The 14,378-nt window shown below is 42.7% G+C and overlaps 1 protein-coding gene across 1 annotated transcript in view; it reads left to right on the forward strand.

Annotated features, from left to right (window-relative positions):
- Positions 1 to 14,378, forward strand: part of Nek10 (NIMA related kinase 10) — a 180,826-nt gene that overhangs the window by 139,567 nt on the left and 26,881 nt on the right. The window contains exon 30 of the mRNA XM_051140001.1: positions 5,295 to 5,332. Within this exon, the coding sequence (XP_050995958.1) occupies positions 5,295 to 5,332 (38 nt within the window). The remainder of the gene's footprint in view (positions 1 to 5,294; positions 5,333 to 14,378) is intronic.

Genomic DNA, 14,378 nt, shown 5'->3' on the forward strand with positions numbered 1-14,378 from the left:
GGGTACTCCACAGAAGACAGCCTAGAGTAGAAAGAGTCTCAGCTAGGAGCAACCAGTACAGGGCTGGGGAAGATGACCAGACAGGAGAGGGACGGTTGGAGGCCAGAACACCCTCAATGCTGAAGCACACCTAATCGGCACTTCCTCCAGTCAGCCTTACAATCAAAACTCGACACACAGCTGGGTGTCCCAGTCGAGAGAGAGTTATATAAAAGTGGGCATTTCTAACCAGGTAGATTCAGACATCTTGGAAGTGACAAATCATTCTAGCCTTGATTTCTGCAAGAATACATGGGAGCTCTCCTCATTTGTAATAGTTCTATCTGTGTCCAGCCCTCCCAAAATAACAAAAACATACATTCCATATTTTAGATCTTGAGAGGATTTGAAAATAAATCTAGAAATTAGGTGTGTTTTGTAACAAATTATATAAAGCGGGTTAGTAGATTGGGAGTTGACCCAGAAGCAGGGCCTGTATGGAGTAGTGTTTTTACCATGTGCTTATAAATACGTGAATGTGACAAGTGGCCAGGACACGGGAGGTGATGCCTGTTCCAAGGTTGCTGAGAGCTGATGAAAGCCCATTTCTGTAGCTGTGTGACAAGCCAGGAAACACAGGTGGCTTAAGACGGGCTGTGTTCAGTGCAGGCACAGTATAGAGTGTGCAATGTGACACAGGGCAGACGAGGACAATGACAGCAAACAGCTGGTAGTTCACGCAGATCAGGAGGAAGGAACATTAAAATATTTTTTTTTACTTCTTTCCAGGTGATTCTAATGGTGTCTCTGAATCAAAATGGGACAACTCTAAATATCATTTCTAGTTGTCTTAAAGTCATTAAATAAAGCTAAATTTCTTCTTGATTTAATGTGTTTAGGGTTTTCCTGGGCTTCTTGGTTTATTAATATGAAAAGCAAATTAATCCTCTCAAATATGTAGAAACAAAGCGATCAATTCAAACTTAAAGAAAGATCATGATACCACATAAAAGGGAAAAACTAAATGGAAAAATCAACCCCGTAGATGTTTTTCAGCTTTTCAATATCCAGCATGAAGTGCTGTGCCAGTGACAAGGACATATGGCTGGTTGTGGCTAAACAGAACAGAGATAAAGCATAGGCAAGAAATTCTCAAAGTTGCTCACCCCAGACAGAGCAGGAAGATTTATGGGAACCCTGAGTTCAAGACCATAAAGAACCCCACCCCCCAAAAGACTATTCATCTGCTCCCCACCCCCCAAAAGACTATTCATCTGCTCATGTGGTCACTTATGGTATGCCGGCTTAGGCATTCTCTTGGCACAGCATGTTGCATAGCGGTGCTGATCCAGAGATGTTTGCCAGATGCTCATGTTGGTAAACTAAGGGATTATCTCACTGCAATTTCTGAGTCTCTTACTGTAAAGGACAGAAATCTTGCCCACTTCCTTGAATTAATTCATAGTGTTAGGCACAGATTAAGGCCCACTTAAAAATTTTTTTGTGTGTGTGTGTTGCTCAGGCAACAAGATCTCTCCATGCCTACTTGCCTTCTGTTGCCAAGGCGACAGGGTGTAGTTGTCTGGCTGCTCTGAAACATCGGATGTTTGCAGCAGCGCCAGAGATGCCTGCAGTGAATACGTTCTTTGTGAGCATGATTTCATTAGAGGGTGTGCTCCCGACTGCAGTCTTTGTAGAGAGAGGCGCCTGTGGGTTTCCTGACCATGCACCATCACAGATGTGACCAGAAGGGCCCTCCATGTTCTCAGGACCAATCTCTTTCCTTCCTAACAGCTGTCTGTTTACTTGTGGCTGCTCTGCCCCCCTCCCCCAATTCTTATTCATAACCTGGGTCTCATTTTGCTTTTATTGAATATGTGTGCCCAGTCACTGCTTACCAGAATCAACCTGGCCTCTCTGCCAGTGTCACAGTCCCACAGTCTGCTAACAACACGGCGACAACGAGCAGCACTATGCACTCAGTGGGAGTGCTGTTCCTTTCCTGTGACATTTCTAAGATTGCCTGATTATTGCTCACTTGCCTTCAGCCATTGGTACGGTCTGAAAGGAAAACCAGGCACCTGGTACTGCCTCCTCATGGAGATACCAACTCTGTTAATACTGCAGCAGATGAAGACCTTGATGAAACATGAGAGCCCAACCTCCCTTAAGTCACCTGCCACACCTGTCATGGTCACGAACTTTGAAAGATTCTAGTTATGTTGTATGCCATGGTTGCAGTAACCTCACATGACATGTTCTTGGTGTTGGGAGACAAGCTTCTCATTTGATAGGATGCATTTAAAGGATTTCTTTGAGAGAAAATTCGAGTGTTATCTCTTTCATGGCCAGGACTTTAATGACAAAATAATTATCCAATAATTCACGCCTTCCTGACAAAATAATTATCAAACCAGTTCACACTGTGCTTGCATCAATTCAGAGTAAAATCTGTCTTACAAACCACAGAGTCCAGCTGCAGCCTCTGCCTTCCTGCTGTCTGGTGTGGGTGGACTTGCAGGCTAGCACCCAGCTCATCACTCCAGACTCTTCGAGGCTTATGAGCTGTGGGCCTGGTCATGCTGGATCTGAGACCAGCTAGAGGTCATGGCCTTTAAGAGTCGTTTTAGCTTCTGAAATACTCTTACAGTCACCAGCTTTAGGAGCTATTTGTGTCCAACTAAAAATGTTCATTAGACAGGATCTTCAGTATGCCTGAAATGTCTCTGTGTTAAATCATCCCCCTGGCCAGCTGAGTTATTGTGGGAACGCCATCATCTGGAACCACAGTGCTCCATATAGGTCATAAGTGTTCTGTGTGCCTTGGGCTAGAATTTCCCCAGGCTCTGCATCATTGCTACCATCTGTCCATCCACGGGCCTAGCAACTGCCCGGCAAAAGCTGTGGCTTCTGTTCACAGTAGACCCATGCTATTCTAATGTTACAAATGACTGTCCATCCTTGGGAGCAATGACTCACTTCAAAGAATTTAATGATTTTTCTGCTGTACTTGCACAGCTGCCTCACAAGCTCTGGCACTTCTCTTCACTACTGGTGTCTAGCACAGGGCCTCTAATGAAAGAAGTGTGTGTGTGTGTGTGTGTGTGTGTGTGTGTGCGTGCGTGCGATATGTGATATTTATGTGAACATTCCCTAATACATTTTAAAGACATATTTTATTTTTAAATGTGTTTGAATTTATGTGCATCTGTGGTACATGTGCCCACAGCAGCCACTAGGCTGTACTGACTCCCCTGGAGCTTGGAGCTAGAAGTGGATGTAAGCTGTCTTGTATGAGTTCCGGGAACAGAACTTGAGCCCTCTGTAAGAGCAGTATGTGCTCTTAACCCCTGAGCCGCCTTTACAGCTTCCACCTCAAAGCTTGCCAAAGAAGAATCTAGAATTATAAAGAACAATACAAAACTTGGAGCAGCTGATCACAGTTGCCCTATCCCTGTCACAAATCCCATCATAGGTGCCGCTTAATGGGATCGTTCTAGATAAAAGACTTTTCATGACCATAAAAATGACCATGCAGCTAACTCAGTGTGTGTTACCAGCCTTCCAGAAACACCCAGAGGAATGATGGGAAGCAAATGAAAGTTTTCCACAGGTTGCGTTTTAATTCATACTTAAGGTGTCAGACCTAGCAGCTCAATGGCCCAACTAAAGCTGTGGGTAAGAGATAGTGACCAATGGCTTGTATAGAAAGGTCTGGAACATTTAATATAGAGATAGCTGACACATGTGTTGACTTGAGCCTAGCGCAACTGAGGTATTAAATGTTTAGTTTGATATACTTTAAATCTAAAACAGTATAAATTATTCAATTTAACTGCCATTTTGGATATATTTGATGAAAAATGATTAATCTCACCTTTTAAAACACTTTTTAAAAATGTGTCTACCTAGAATGTTTTAAATTGGTGGTAAAAGGAAGTGGAAAAGAATTAAGGAAGAAGGCACTTGTAAGACTGAGATTCAGTGATTTTTTCTAGCATTTAAACTAGATTGGTTGGTAAATGTGTGCCAACTTTGTTCCACTTAATAACTTAGGTACGAGCTGCAAATGAATACTGAAAGTTGTATGATGAGATGACAAGGTTGGGGCACAATATCTGTCAGCCCCAACCTAGACATCTCGCAGCCTTCTGTGAGTGTTCACACTCAGAGTTGCCCAGCGGATTCCCAGCATGCTCCTTGCTGATGTTCACTATGAGCCTTTTGGATTGTATGTCATCATGTGAGTCTTTCAGATGCAGAAAACTACTAGGAAATAGGCTTCACATTCCACTGGGAGGAGTAAGAGGGAGGCTGTTCATTAGTATCCCTGGTAGAGATGAAGGCTGCCCACACACACCAGAAGGCTCTGGACCAACTAGAGCCTACAATTTTGTGGCAAGGAGAAGGATGTTAATAGTACTGAAGACTCTACAATGTGTAATTGTGAAACTGTAAATTCATTTCCTCTCATAGAAATGTATGATGGTTGCTTGTTCTTTTGAATTTTCATTTCAAGAACAAATCATGGGAAACACCACATGTAAAAAGTTAATATTAGTTGTTTTAACTACAAAAATCACAGCCAGGCAAGGGTTACCTACATGGCAAGATTGAGACTAGCCTGATGTACATGGGATTCTATCACACACACACACACACACACACACACACACACACACACACACACACACACACAATCACTGCTTTGATTTCGATGGTACCAGAAACATTGTTCAGGACAGAGTTTAGACTTGCTCATCTTGAAGGGTTGCTCATCACAAATCCCCTGGAAGGACAAGGCGCTTCTGTTTGCCAGAAGAAAGTCCGTTCTATGGAGCACCAGAACTCATGTCAGGGTCAGTCTCCGCTCTCCACATAACTGGGGAGAATGTCCTGTCCATTGGGTAGATCAGAGTAGGGTTTGATGTTTACTGCTTGTATTGTCCTTGGTTAGTGCAATACCTGATGGCACTCAAAGAAAGAATAAGCAGGCTACCAAGATGAGATGTGATAGCCTATGACCATATAGTCAGGGAGGAGATCCCCCTCAGTCTAAGACCTAGGGGAGGGGAATAGGGTGAAAGCAGGAGGGCGGGAGGAATGGGAGGATACAAGTGATGGGATAACAATTGAGTTGTAATATGAATAAATTAATAAAATTAAAATTAAAAAACTAACTGTATTAAAAAAGGTCCATTCTGCATTCACAGTGTTATTTCTATCTTTATCAAATACAGCAAAATGCAGTTCTCAGTCACTGTTTGTCACTAGGTGGACCTGTCCTAATAGCCCCTGTCTGATTCTGTCTCCAGGGACTTCATTGGTGGAATAGGATCAAGACCAAGACCAGGTAATTCAGAGTTGATGCTAGTCCTGCCTTTCCGAAAGCAAGTGTGAGCTTGTCAGTTCACCTCTCCCCTTTCCTCTCTTCAGCATTGCTGCCTCTCTACCTCTCATGCCCACCAGGGCCCACCTAAGGAAGGAGAGGCTGAGTCAGTGCAGGCTGGCAGCTCCAGAGCCTCTCTGATGTGACTCTCCAAAGTCCCAAAGATTATGGCAATACTTATTAGATCATTTTGATATTAAGTACATGAGTGAACAGAGTTGAGCCTAAGATATACATATATTGTAAGACAGAGTTTCTCTGTGTAGCCTTGACTGTCCTGGACACACTCTTAGACCAGGCTGGCTTCAAATTCACAGAGATCCTCCTGCTTCTGCCTCTCAAGTACAGGGATTAATCTTGATGACATGCCAGGGGAAATTGTGATTTATAGCAGGAGAATTCTGTCTGACTTGCCCACCAGTGCTACAGTTCAGTAGCACAAAACTGATCAAAATATTATAGGTTGTTTTTCCAAAATTTGCATTTTGGCCTTCATGAGAATATTAACCACTTAAGTTATAAAGCATATAATTACTCCAAAAAATAGTGACTGCTTTTTTTAATGTAGATAGTTATGAAAACCCAACCTCTCCAATGACAGAGCATGCATATTTTTGTCACCTTTTTTGCTCTGACCCAGTTAATTTTCTAGACACAGTTATTTTTGTTTGGCTGAACTCAAATGATTATACAATTTCTCTAAGTTAAAAATTACCGTAGACCTTATTTTGTCGGGATTGCTGTGCGTCTGTGCTGATGCATGCTTGCTCTGGTACCCACATGGAAGTCAGGGGACCTCTTTGTGGCATCAGGGCTCTCCTTCCATAGTGGATCCTAGGGATTAAACTCATGTCATCTGGCTTGAATAGCAAGTGCCTTTTCCCATGAACCATTGCTCCAGCCACAAATTATGTGTCCTTAATGCGAATGTTTATAATGATGCTGTGGGACGAGGAGGATAGGTTAGCTAGCTTTTAATTTCTAGTACAGATTATTAATAGCAACAGTAAAATTATCACCTAAACCTAGAAAATTTGACAGATGCATAGTGAGTGTATGATTCTAGAGCAAAATATTTTATTTTAGTATGTGGGTTATTTGGAATTATTTTTTGGTGCTACTTTCACTTTTACTCCTTAATTCACGTTGTTTGGTACATTTAATTAATGTGTTCAGTGAGCACAGATATTGTGGATGGACTTACAGTAATTTTAGGCCTTGTCTCCCCACTTGTAAAACTTTCTTTGAAAGTGTTAGGGGATAGTTTAAGGCTGTCACTATGTCAGTATGGATGCAAAGTAAGATGGTTGTGTTGTTAAAATGCCCCAAAGTATCTTATCAGCCCTGGATTCCATATTGCTATCTTGACAAAGGTGAGTTAACAATCTAAGTGTGGATCTGAAATGATTGTTATTTTCAGCTCTTTAACAGTGAGAATAGAACTCCTACACATGCAAGAAACCATATCCTGTGCAGTTCATCATAGAAATTTGTTTTTTCCTGAAGTGTGGATTGAGTTGTGTAAGGTGTGATTTAAAAAACAAAACAAAAAACAAACAAAAAACCTGATTTATACTGAAAATTTAACATGTGACATTTCTATGCTTTACCTTTTTAAAAAATGTTGATTTATATATTAAAAATTTGAACTACAAAGCACTAACACATTTTACGTATCAGTAGATGTTACCTTTTACTCCCAGAATGAGTGTTTCACTTTTTACTATCTTGTGGAGCACACTCATGCACTGGAGAACTAGGTCCCACCTATGAGCTATTGTGCTTCTTAGTGTTTAAAATAAGAGGTTTTCCTCTATGCCTGCCCTAGCTTCCACATGGTGAGACAGAGGCCTGTTACATTTATTAATAAGCTTCAAGCACCATAACTGGGCAGATACCAATCTATTCTAACTTGACAGTGCTATCCTGGCCCCCTTCCCAGCCATATGCCCTATTACCTGTGCTTTAGTCTGGACCCCCTGGATGCCTCTGTGCTACCCTTGTCCCCATAGTGACTTCACTGTGGTAATCTTCTCCTCATGGCATAGCAACCTTCTTTCTTTCCGGTCTCTCTCTCTTTTCTCTCCCTGAGATACCTATACTGGGGATGGAAGTCCCGGCTACTGTCTTCTCTGCCCAGTCATAGGCTCTTCAATTTCTTTATTAACCAATCAGAGATATTGAGGAGTAATTTTTATACAACATTGAGTGGTTTCCTCAATAGCATTTAGCTCACTGCCAGTTCAGCAATTAATCAAATATATAAAGACACACCTTACCTTAATACAATGTGAAGGAAGGTCACCTCTACATCTTAGAGCAAACTTTGGCTCTTTACATTCCTCCATTTTAATGCTAAATTGTTTTTCTGCCTATTGGAAAAGTGCTTTTAAAAGTGTCACAGGTAAATTTGGGCCACTGTGAGTTTAACAAATAACTGGCAGCAGGCAAGTTGCTCAGTCACCTTATCTGCCGGTGTCTTCATTCCAGACACACCTTGAGACTTTACTCTGTGAGAGTAATGGGCTGACACGGTCTCCAAAATTCTGCCTTAGGTGTTAGGTGTCAGTTGTAAATTACATCAGCACTGCTTAGTTATGAAGGAGACACACACCACAACATGTGTGAATGATTGATTTGTGTAGTGTTTTGAAGGCATGTTCTATTGTAATTTACCTAACATTAAGCCCAGCTTTTTTTCAGGGGAAAGGAGCATGTTAGAAATTAAACATAGCATCTACAGCTCCAAATTTCCTAATTATTCTGTTAAAAATGGCCAGGAGGGGAGAATTTAGTCAAACTTGGAGCAAGCCCAGGACTGTATCCAGCACATGAGACTCTCTTTCCCTGTGCTGTGCAAGAACAAAGGTGAGACCCGTGAGTTTAGAACTGCAAGATGCTGTCTAATACAGTTGTGCAGACTGCACACTCTGAGTCCATAGTGTGACAGCAGCTGACCCAAGGGGTACCTCAGGCCTGTAGCACCGCAAGTGACAAACTACTCCAGCTAATGCTGTTATAAGAACCCATGCTGTGGCTTTTCCTGTTAACTAGATTATAGCAATAGTATGTTTTACTCATATTCCTTGGGCTGAATAAAATGTAGTTTGCTCTCTGCAGAAGTGAAAACTTGGGGTGAAAGTGTTGGCAGGAATTAGCAAGGAATCAATGTGTGAGTGAACATGTTATTTAGTCACTTGAGATATATTCTGCAAATTTACCATGCCCTGCTTTTTATGCCATTTCTCTAATCTTTCTCAATTTGAACAATTTAAACAGAAGTTTGTATTATCTCTGTAATGGGAAGCCAGCACACTGTCACTTGCCATGAATAAATGGCAGTTCTAAACATAAACAAAAATCTTAGAAAAACATGTGACTTAAAAAAAATCCCTGTGTACTTGTGTGTATGGTTTATGAATGAGTTCATGTGTGTGCATGTGTATGTGTGGATTATGAATGAGTTCGTGTGTATGCATGTGTATGCATGTGTGTGTGTGGATTATGAATGAGTTCGTGTGTATGCATGTGTATGCATGTGTGTGTGTGGATTATGAATGAGTTCGTGTGTATGCATGTGTGTGCATGTGTGTGTGCTGTTTATGAATGAATTCATTTGTGTATGTGTATGCAGTTTATGAATGAGTTCATGTGTGTGCATGTGTGTGTAGGAGTTGTGGATACCAGAGATGTGAGATATCTCGATTTCTCTCTCCCTTATTGTTTGAGATAGTTTTCACTGAACCTGGAGCTCATCCATTGACAGGCCAGGTGGTCAATGCTCGTCAGGGATCCTCCTGTCTCCACTGCCCCATTGTTGCAATTGCATGTGTGTGCCTCCATGCCTTCTATGTGTGTGCTGGAGATCAAATTCAGGTCCCCACGCTAATGAGCAAGTGCTTCACCCACTGAGCCTCCAAGATTCCAAGTCATTTTAAAAATAAAATTTCTTTAAGTTTTTATTGATTCTTTGTGAATTTCACACCATGTACCTCAATCTCAGTCATCTCCCCATCTCTCCATATCCACCCTCTGCCCTTGCAACCTTCCCCCACAAACAAGAACAAAACAACAACAACAACAAAAGCTCACCATGGAAGCTACGGTGTATCACACATTATACCCTTTGCCTAAACATCTTTACTTACAAATGCTCATTGCAATGAGCCCTTGGTCTGGTTTGAGGCCTCTGGCTTCTGCTAACACTATCAGTGATAGATTCTCACAGGGATTCCTCTTGGTTATCCTGCTGTTGCCCTTTGTCATGGTGACCCTGCAGCTATGGTTTATCCACTCCAGCAGTTCATAGATGGGGTGGGCCAAGGCAAAGGCCTGAATCTGTGCTTGGGTGGAAGTTGAGTTGCTTAGCTGACAACTCTCCTGAGCCTGTGCCACTAGAACCTGCTCTCCAGCTTTGCCGAGGTGAGAGAGAAAGCCAGCTCCCCAGCTCTCATGCCTTCAAGGCAGGCTTTCCTGCACCCATGCAACCAGGGCTAGCTTTACTGTGCTGCCCAGGTTAGGTACCAGGCCCACTCTCCAGAGAGCTGGAGCTGACAAGGGGCAGGGATAGCTCTCCCACTCTCAGGACCTGAAGGCTGGCTCACCCACACCCCAGCCACCAGGACCAGCTTTATTGTGCTGCTTGGGTGAGTGGCAAGGCCTGCCCAAGTCAAATTCTTTAGTATAAATACACTGTCAGTTAAGCATGGCTGAGGTGTCTGGAGTAATACTGATATTTCCCTCCTTCCCTCAGTTTTTATTTGGACAGAGCATGACACCCAGCTGCTGGGTTGACGTGTTGATGTATGAAGGTTCTCAGCCTACACTATCAATAGAAATTGTCACTTCATGATTGCTAGGCTCTTAGTTAGGTGACTTTAAATGACTAGGATCTATTTTCGTATCTGTCCTTTGTTCATAAAAGTCAGCTCTCTGTTTCACCTGAGTATTCCAGAGCCACAGTTCACATTCTGGCTGTCTTTGTGCGGGTGCCCTTAGTGGCTTACTTTCTGCCTAGTTATTGGCACGTGCTGTGTAAAATGACTTTCCACAACTGCCAAGCTTTCCACACGTTTATCTTTGATTTTTGTTTGTTTGATTTTTTTTTTTTTTTTTTTTTTTTTTTGAGACAGAGTTTCTCTGTGCAGCCTTGGCTGTTCTGGAACTTGCTTTGTAGACCAGGCTGGCTTCGAACTGCTAGATCTCTGCCTGCCTCGGGCAGGTGTGTGCCATCACTGCGCAGCATGTTTGTCTTATTTTACCATATAGCAGCCTTCTTATTACATAAGCTCAGCAGGTTTTAGTCCAAGTACCTATGCTGGTGGCCTATACAGTGCAACTGTCTTTCTGTATTTCCATTGAAACTTGGGGGCATACTGTTTGTATCCTCAACTAGATGGTAAGAATCTTGAGTAGACTTTTGCATGTGCTATTGGCACATGGATGTACTCACATACGCACACTCACGCACTCCTGTGAGGCCAGGCATTGGGAATGGTTTGCTGAGGAACCAATGCGGATCCATGGATGCAAAGTTGCTTGTTTCTCCTCACATCTGATCTGAAATTCAGGCTCTGAAACACTGCAAACTCAGAAGCTTTAAGCACAGACAGGAATGATTCTCACCTGATGTCTCATGCTGAATCCCAGTCAGCGAAGCCATGCAGAATCATGGTCGGGTTGTGTGTGTCTTATGTGTATATCAACTGTTGTGTATTTAAAGGGCATAAGAACTATGAGTGACATTTGGATTCAGACTTTAGCCCCATTCCCAAGATAGCTCATCACGTGCATATTAATATGAAACAGTCTACACTTCAAAGCATTTCTCTTCTAAACACTTCAGGTGAAGGCTCCTCACCAGAATTTTCCTTTTAGGCTTGAGATGGGGTACGAGAAGGAGGGACAAGCATGCTTTACCAGTGAAGACTTGCTTCCTAGCTCTTCAAGTCAGGGAAACACTGCGCAAGCTCCCAGGAGGACATTGCCTGTCAATGAGGATGTTTTTCATATTTTTTCTATATTTTAGTTTTAATTATATGTATGTGTGAATGCTTGGGTGGGGTGTGTGTACATGAGCATAGGTGCCAATGGAGGCCAGAGGCATCAGATCCCCCTGATCTAGAGGTATCAGAGGTTATGAGGGGCCTGGCATGGGTTCTTAGAACAGAATTAGAACCCTTTGCTAGAATAGCAAGAACTCTCAGTCACTGACATACCTCTCCAGTCCCATTTCTGCATCTTTGAATTCAATAACCGGAAGCACTCAGTGATGCCTTTTCCCTTTTCTCACCTGTAGACAGTTTTTCAGTGTGTTGTTGACTTCTGACAGGCACACCAACAGTTGCCATCTCTCTTCTTCCTTGGGAAGCAGTTTTCTCTACCCATAGCCTGGTCAACATGGTTTCTAGGGTTTGGAGACTGCCTGTGCTGATGCTGAGCTGGGTTCTGAGGGTGGCAGAATGCTATCTAGGCCATGTATGTGCACACATGTCCTACACATATGCAAACATACCAAAAAGAAAAAAAAAAAAAAGGAAGGAAGGAGGGGAGGAGGGAAAGAAGGAAGAAAAAAGGGTAGCCGGGACGTAGGGATGGGATTTACTTGGCTTGTAGTTTAGAGTTTCAGAGGCATGGCAATGGTAATGGCCCATTCTGGATGCAGTGTTCTTGTTGGCAGTTGTAAGACTGCCAGAGCCTCAAACAGCAAGAGACTGACTGTGCACTTCCAGATCTATCTTCCTTCTCTGAATAAGACATTGGGGTTCACTGTGAGACTCTACCCTATCTCAGTATAGTCATTTTCCCAAGGCCCAGCCTGGACTGTAACCTTCCCAGGTAGTTTGTTCATGCCCGTGAAGTTGTATCACATGACAGAGATCGAATTTTTTGGCAGACTCTTGAGGCAAGCCAAGATCAAACAGTGGTGAATGTCATTCTTTGAGGTGGATGCTTCAAAAGCCCTCTTGGCTCTGGCTCTCTGAAGATAGTGGCCACATGTTGTAGGTCTCCCCAAAGTATGCATGACGTCAGCCCCTGCAGTTTACTTCCCTTTGCTGAGATCCCACTTCATATGAAGACACCTGAGACCATGCTGCTGGGGCCTAGAGGAGAGAACACATTCAATCCAGGCATCTGTTGCAGCTCCAGGCCTCCTCTGAGAAAGCCTTCTTTGAAGAAGAGATAAACAGGGTTTTTGTTAGATCACAAGTGGGGCATGAGAAAAAGATGTATGAGAGAGCAGATCATGTTTATCCCCTTAGAAGTCGAACCACCATGTGGGGGAGACTGGTTATTAAGCAGCTGAAAAACATCCTTGAACAAATGCTGAGAGGAGGTATAAATGTGAGCCGAAAACAAGAGGCAGGGCTTTTGGAGACTTGGGATAGTTTTGACTGTTCATCGCTCCACTTCGAGACGCTCCTAGAGAGAACTGCTCCAGGGGAGGCTTTGGGGCCCTGAGCTCCTCCTGAGGTTCCGGGGTTCTGGCAGATTCAGGATCCAGCAGAAGAAATCCTGCTGACTACGCCAGGAAAATTGTTCCTTGGAACTGATATCCTTACGGTTTCATTATTGTGTTCTTTAATCTTCTTTTCCTATTGTTTAGGTTAGTCAGATTATAAGTGAGGTACTCTTGGTTAATAAGTTCGTAATAAAATATATTTGTTAAGAAAATTGAGCCTACACTTCTTCGTGCATGTGGCTCCTGGCTTCCTCTCCTGCAGAGCACTGACTGTACCTCTCTTGGCACTGCCCAGCCAGGCTACTGTTGGATGATCATGTCCTTTATGAAGCTGTCTGTGTGCGTGGAGACTGTCAGTCAGTCAAGTGTGTCTTCCATCATGCCCGAGCTGTGTCTCATGCCTAGTAAAGTGCATACTAATTCATTATGGTCCTCACAGCAATGTCTACACCCTCTGCTCCTATTCCTTACCATTCCTTATCGAGCAGTGTTTCCCCTTCTTCAGGAGGCCCTGCCCCCTCTACTGTTATTTTGTCTGCCTGTCTCAGAGGCTCTGTTTCTTGGCAAGAAGAATTTATAAATATAACAGGTTGGTACTTCATCCTGGCTAACTATATGTTGTATATGTGTGGTGTGAGGTATGGGTTATGGTATGTGTGTGTGGCCTGTGTACTATTTGTTGTGGTTTGTGTGTGTGTGTTTATGTATGGTATGTGTGTAGTATGGAATGTATGTGATATGATGCATGTGTGTGGTATGTATGTGGTGTGTGTGGCATGTGTTTATGTGTATGGTATATTTGTTTGTGGTGTGTGTGTGTGTGTGTGATGTGGTATATGGTATTTATGTGGTCTGTGTGTGTACTGTTTTGTGTATGTGGGGGTGGTGGTAGTGTGTGTGTGTGTGTGTGTGTGTGTGTGTGTGTGCATGCACTGAGAGCCTTGATTATTCATTGGTGTTTTAGGAAAATTTGTTAAATAAAATAACCTTAGTTGTAAGAAGACTATTAAAAAATAGGGAACCGATGGGAAAAGAAAGTCAGGACAGTAACTGTAATGAAGGGATACACTCTTTCATCACCTTAGATACACACAGACATGTCATTGTGACATGGCATGTACAAATAATGTGCATTTATTTAAAAGGTGGAAAGATTTTGGACCCATCTGTCAATGCTTACGAAGTGCAGTATTGGCAGGGAATTAATCTGGAAAATGTGTTAAGAGAAAATTATTCAAAACCGGATAAAATAATGTATCTGTGATTGCCACGATCTTGGTTAGCACCAACCACTAAATAAGTAAAAATAAAATATTTGCCTGGATTTTAAATTGGTCCTGTTTGTAAAGGGCTAAGTTATACTTTGCTGCAGAGAATTCAGTAACACTCATGCCAGATAAGAGGTCAATGAAGAATCCTGGTTTCTGGACTACAGTTAGCTGATGCTGTCTGGGACATCCATTGCTTGCAAGGGTTAAGGGCAGATTTCCTACAGACCGATCTCACTTTGAAGTTTCCTTTCCTTCGTAAAGTCAACTCATGTCACAG

Source organism: Acomys russatus, chromosome 3, assembly GCF_903995435.1.
Source record: "Acomys russatus chromosome 3, mAcoRus1.1, whole genome shotgun sequence".
Lineage (NCBI taxonomy): Eukaryota > Metazoa > Chordata > Mammalia > Rodentia > Muridae > Acomys > Acomys russatus.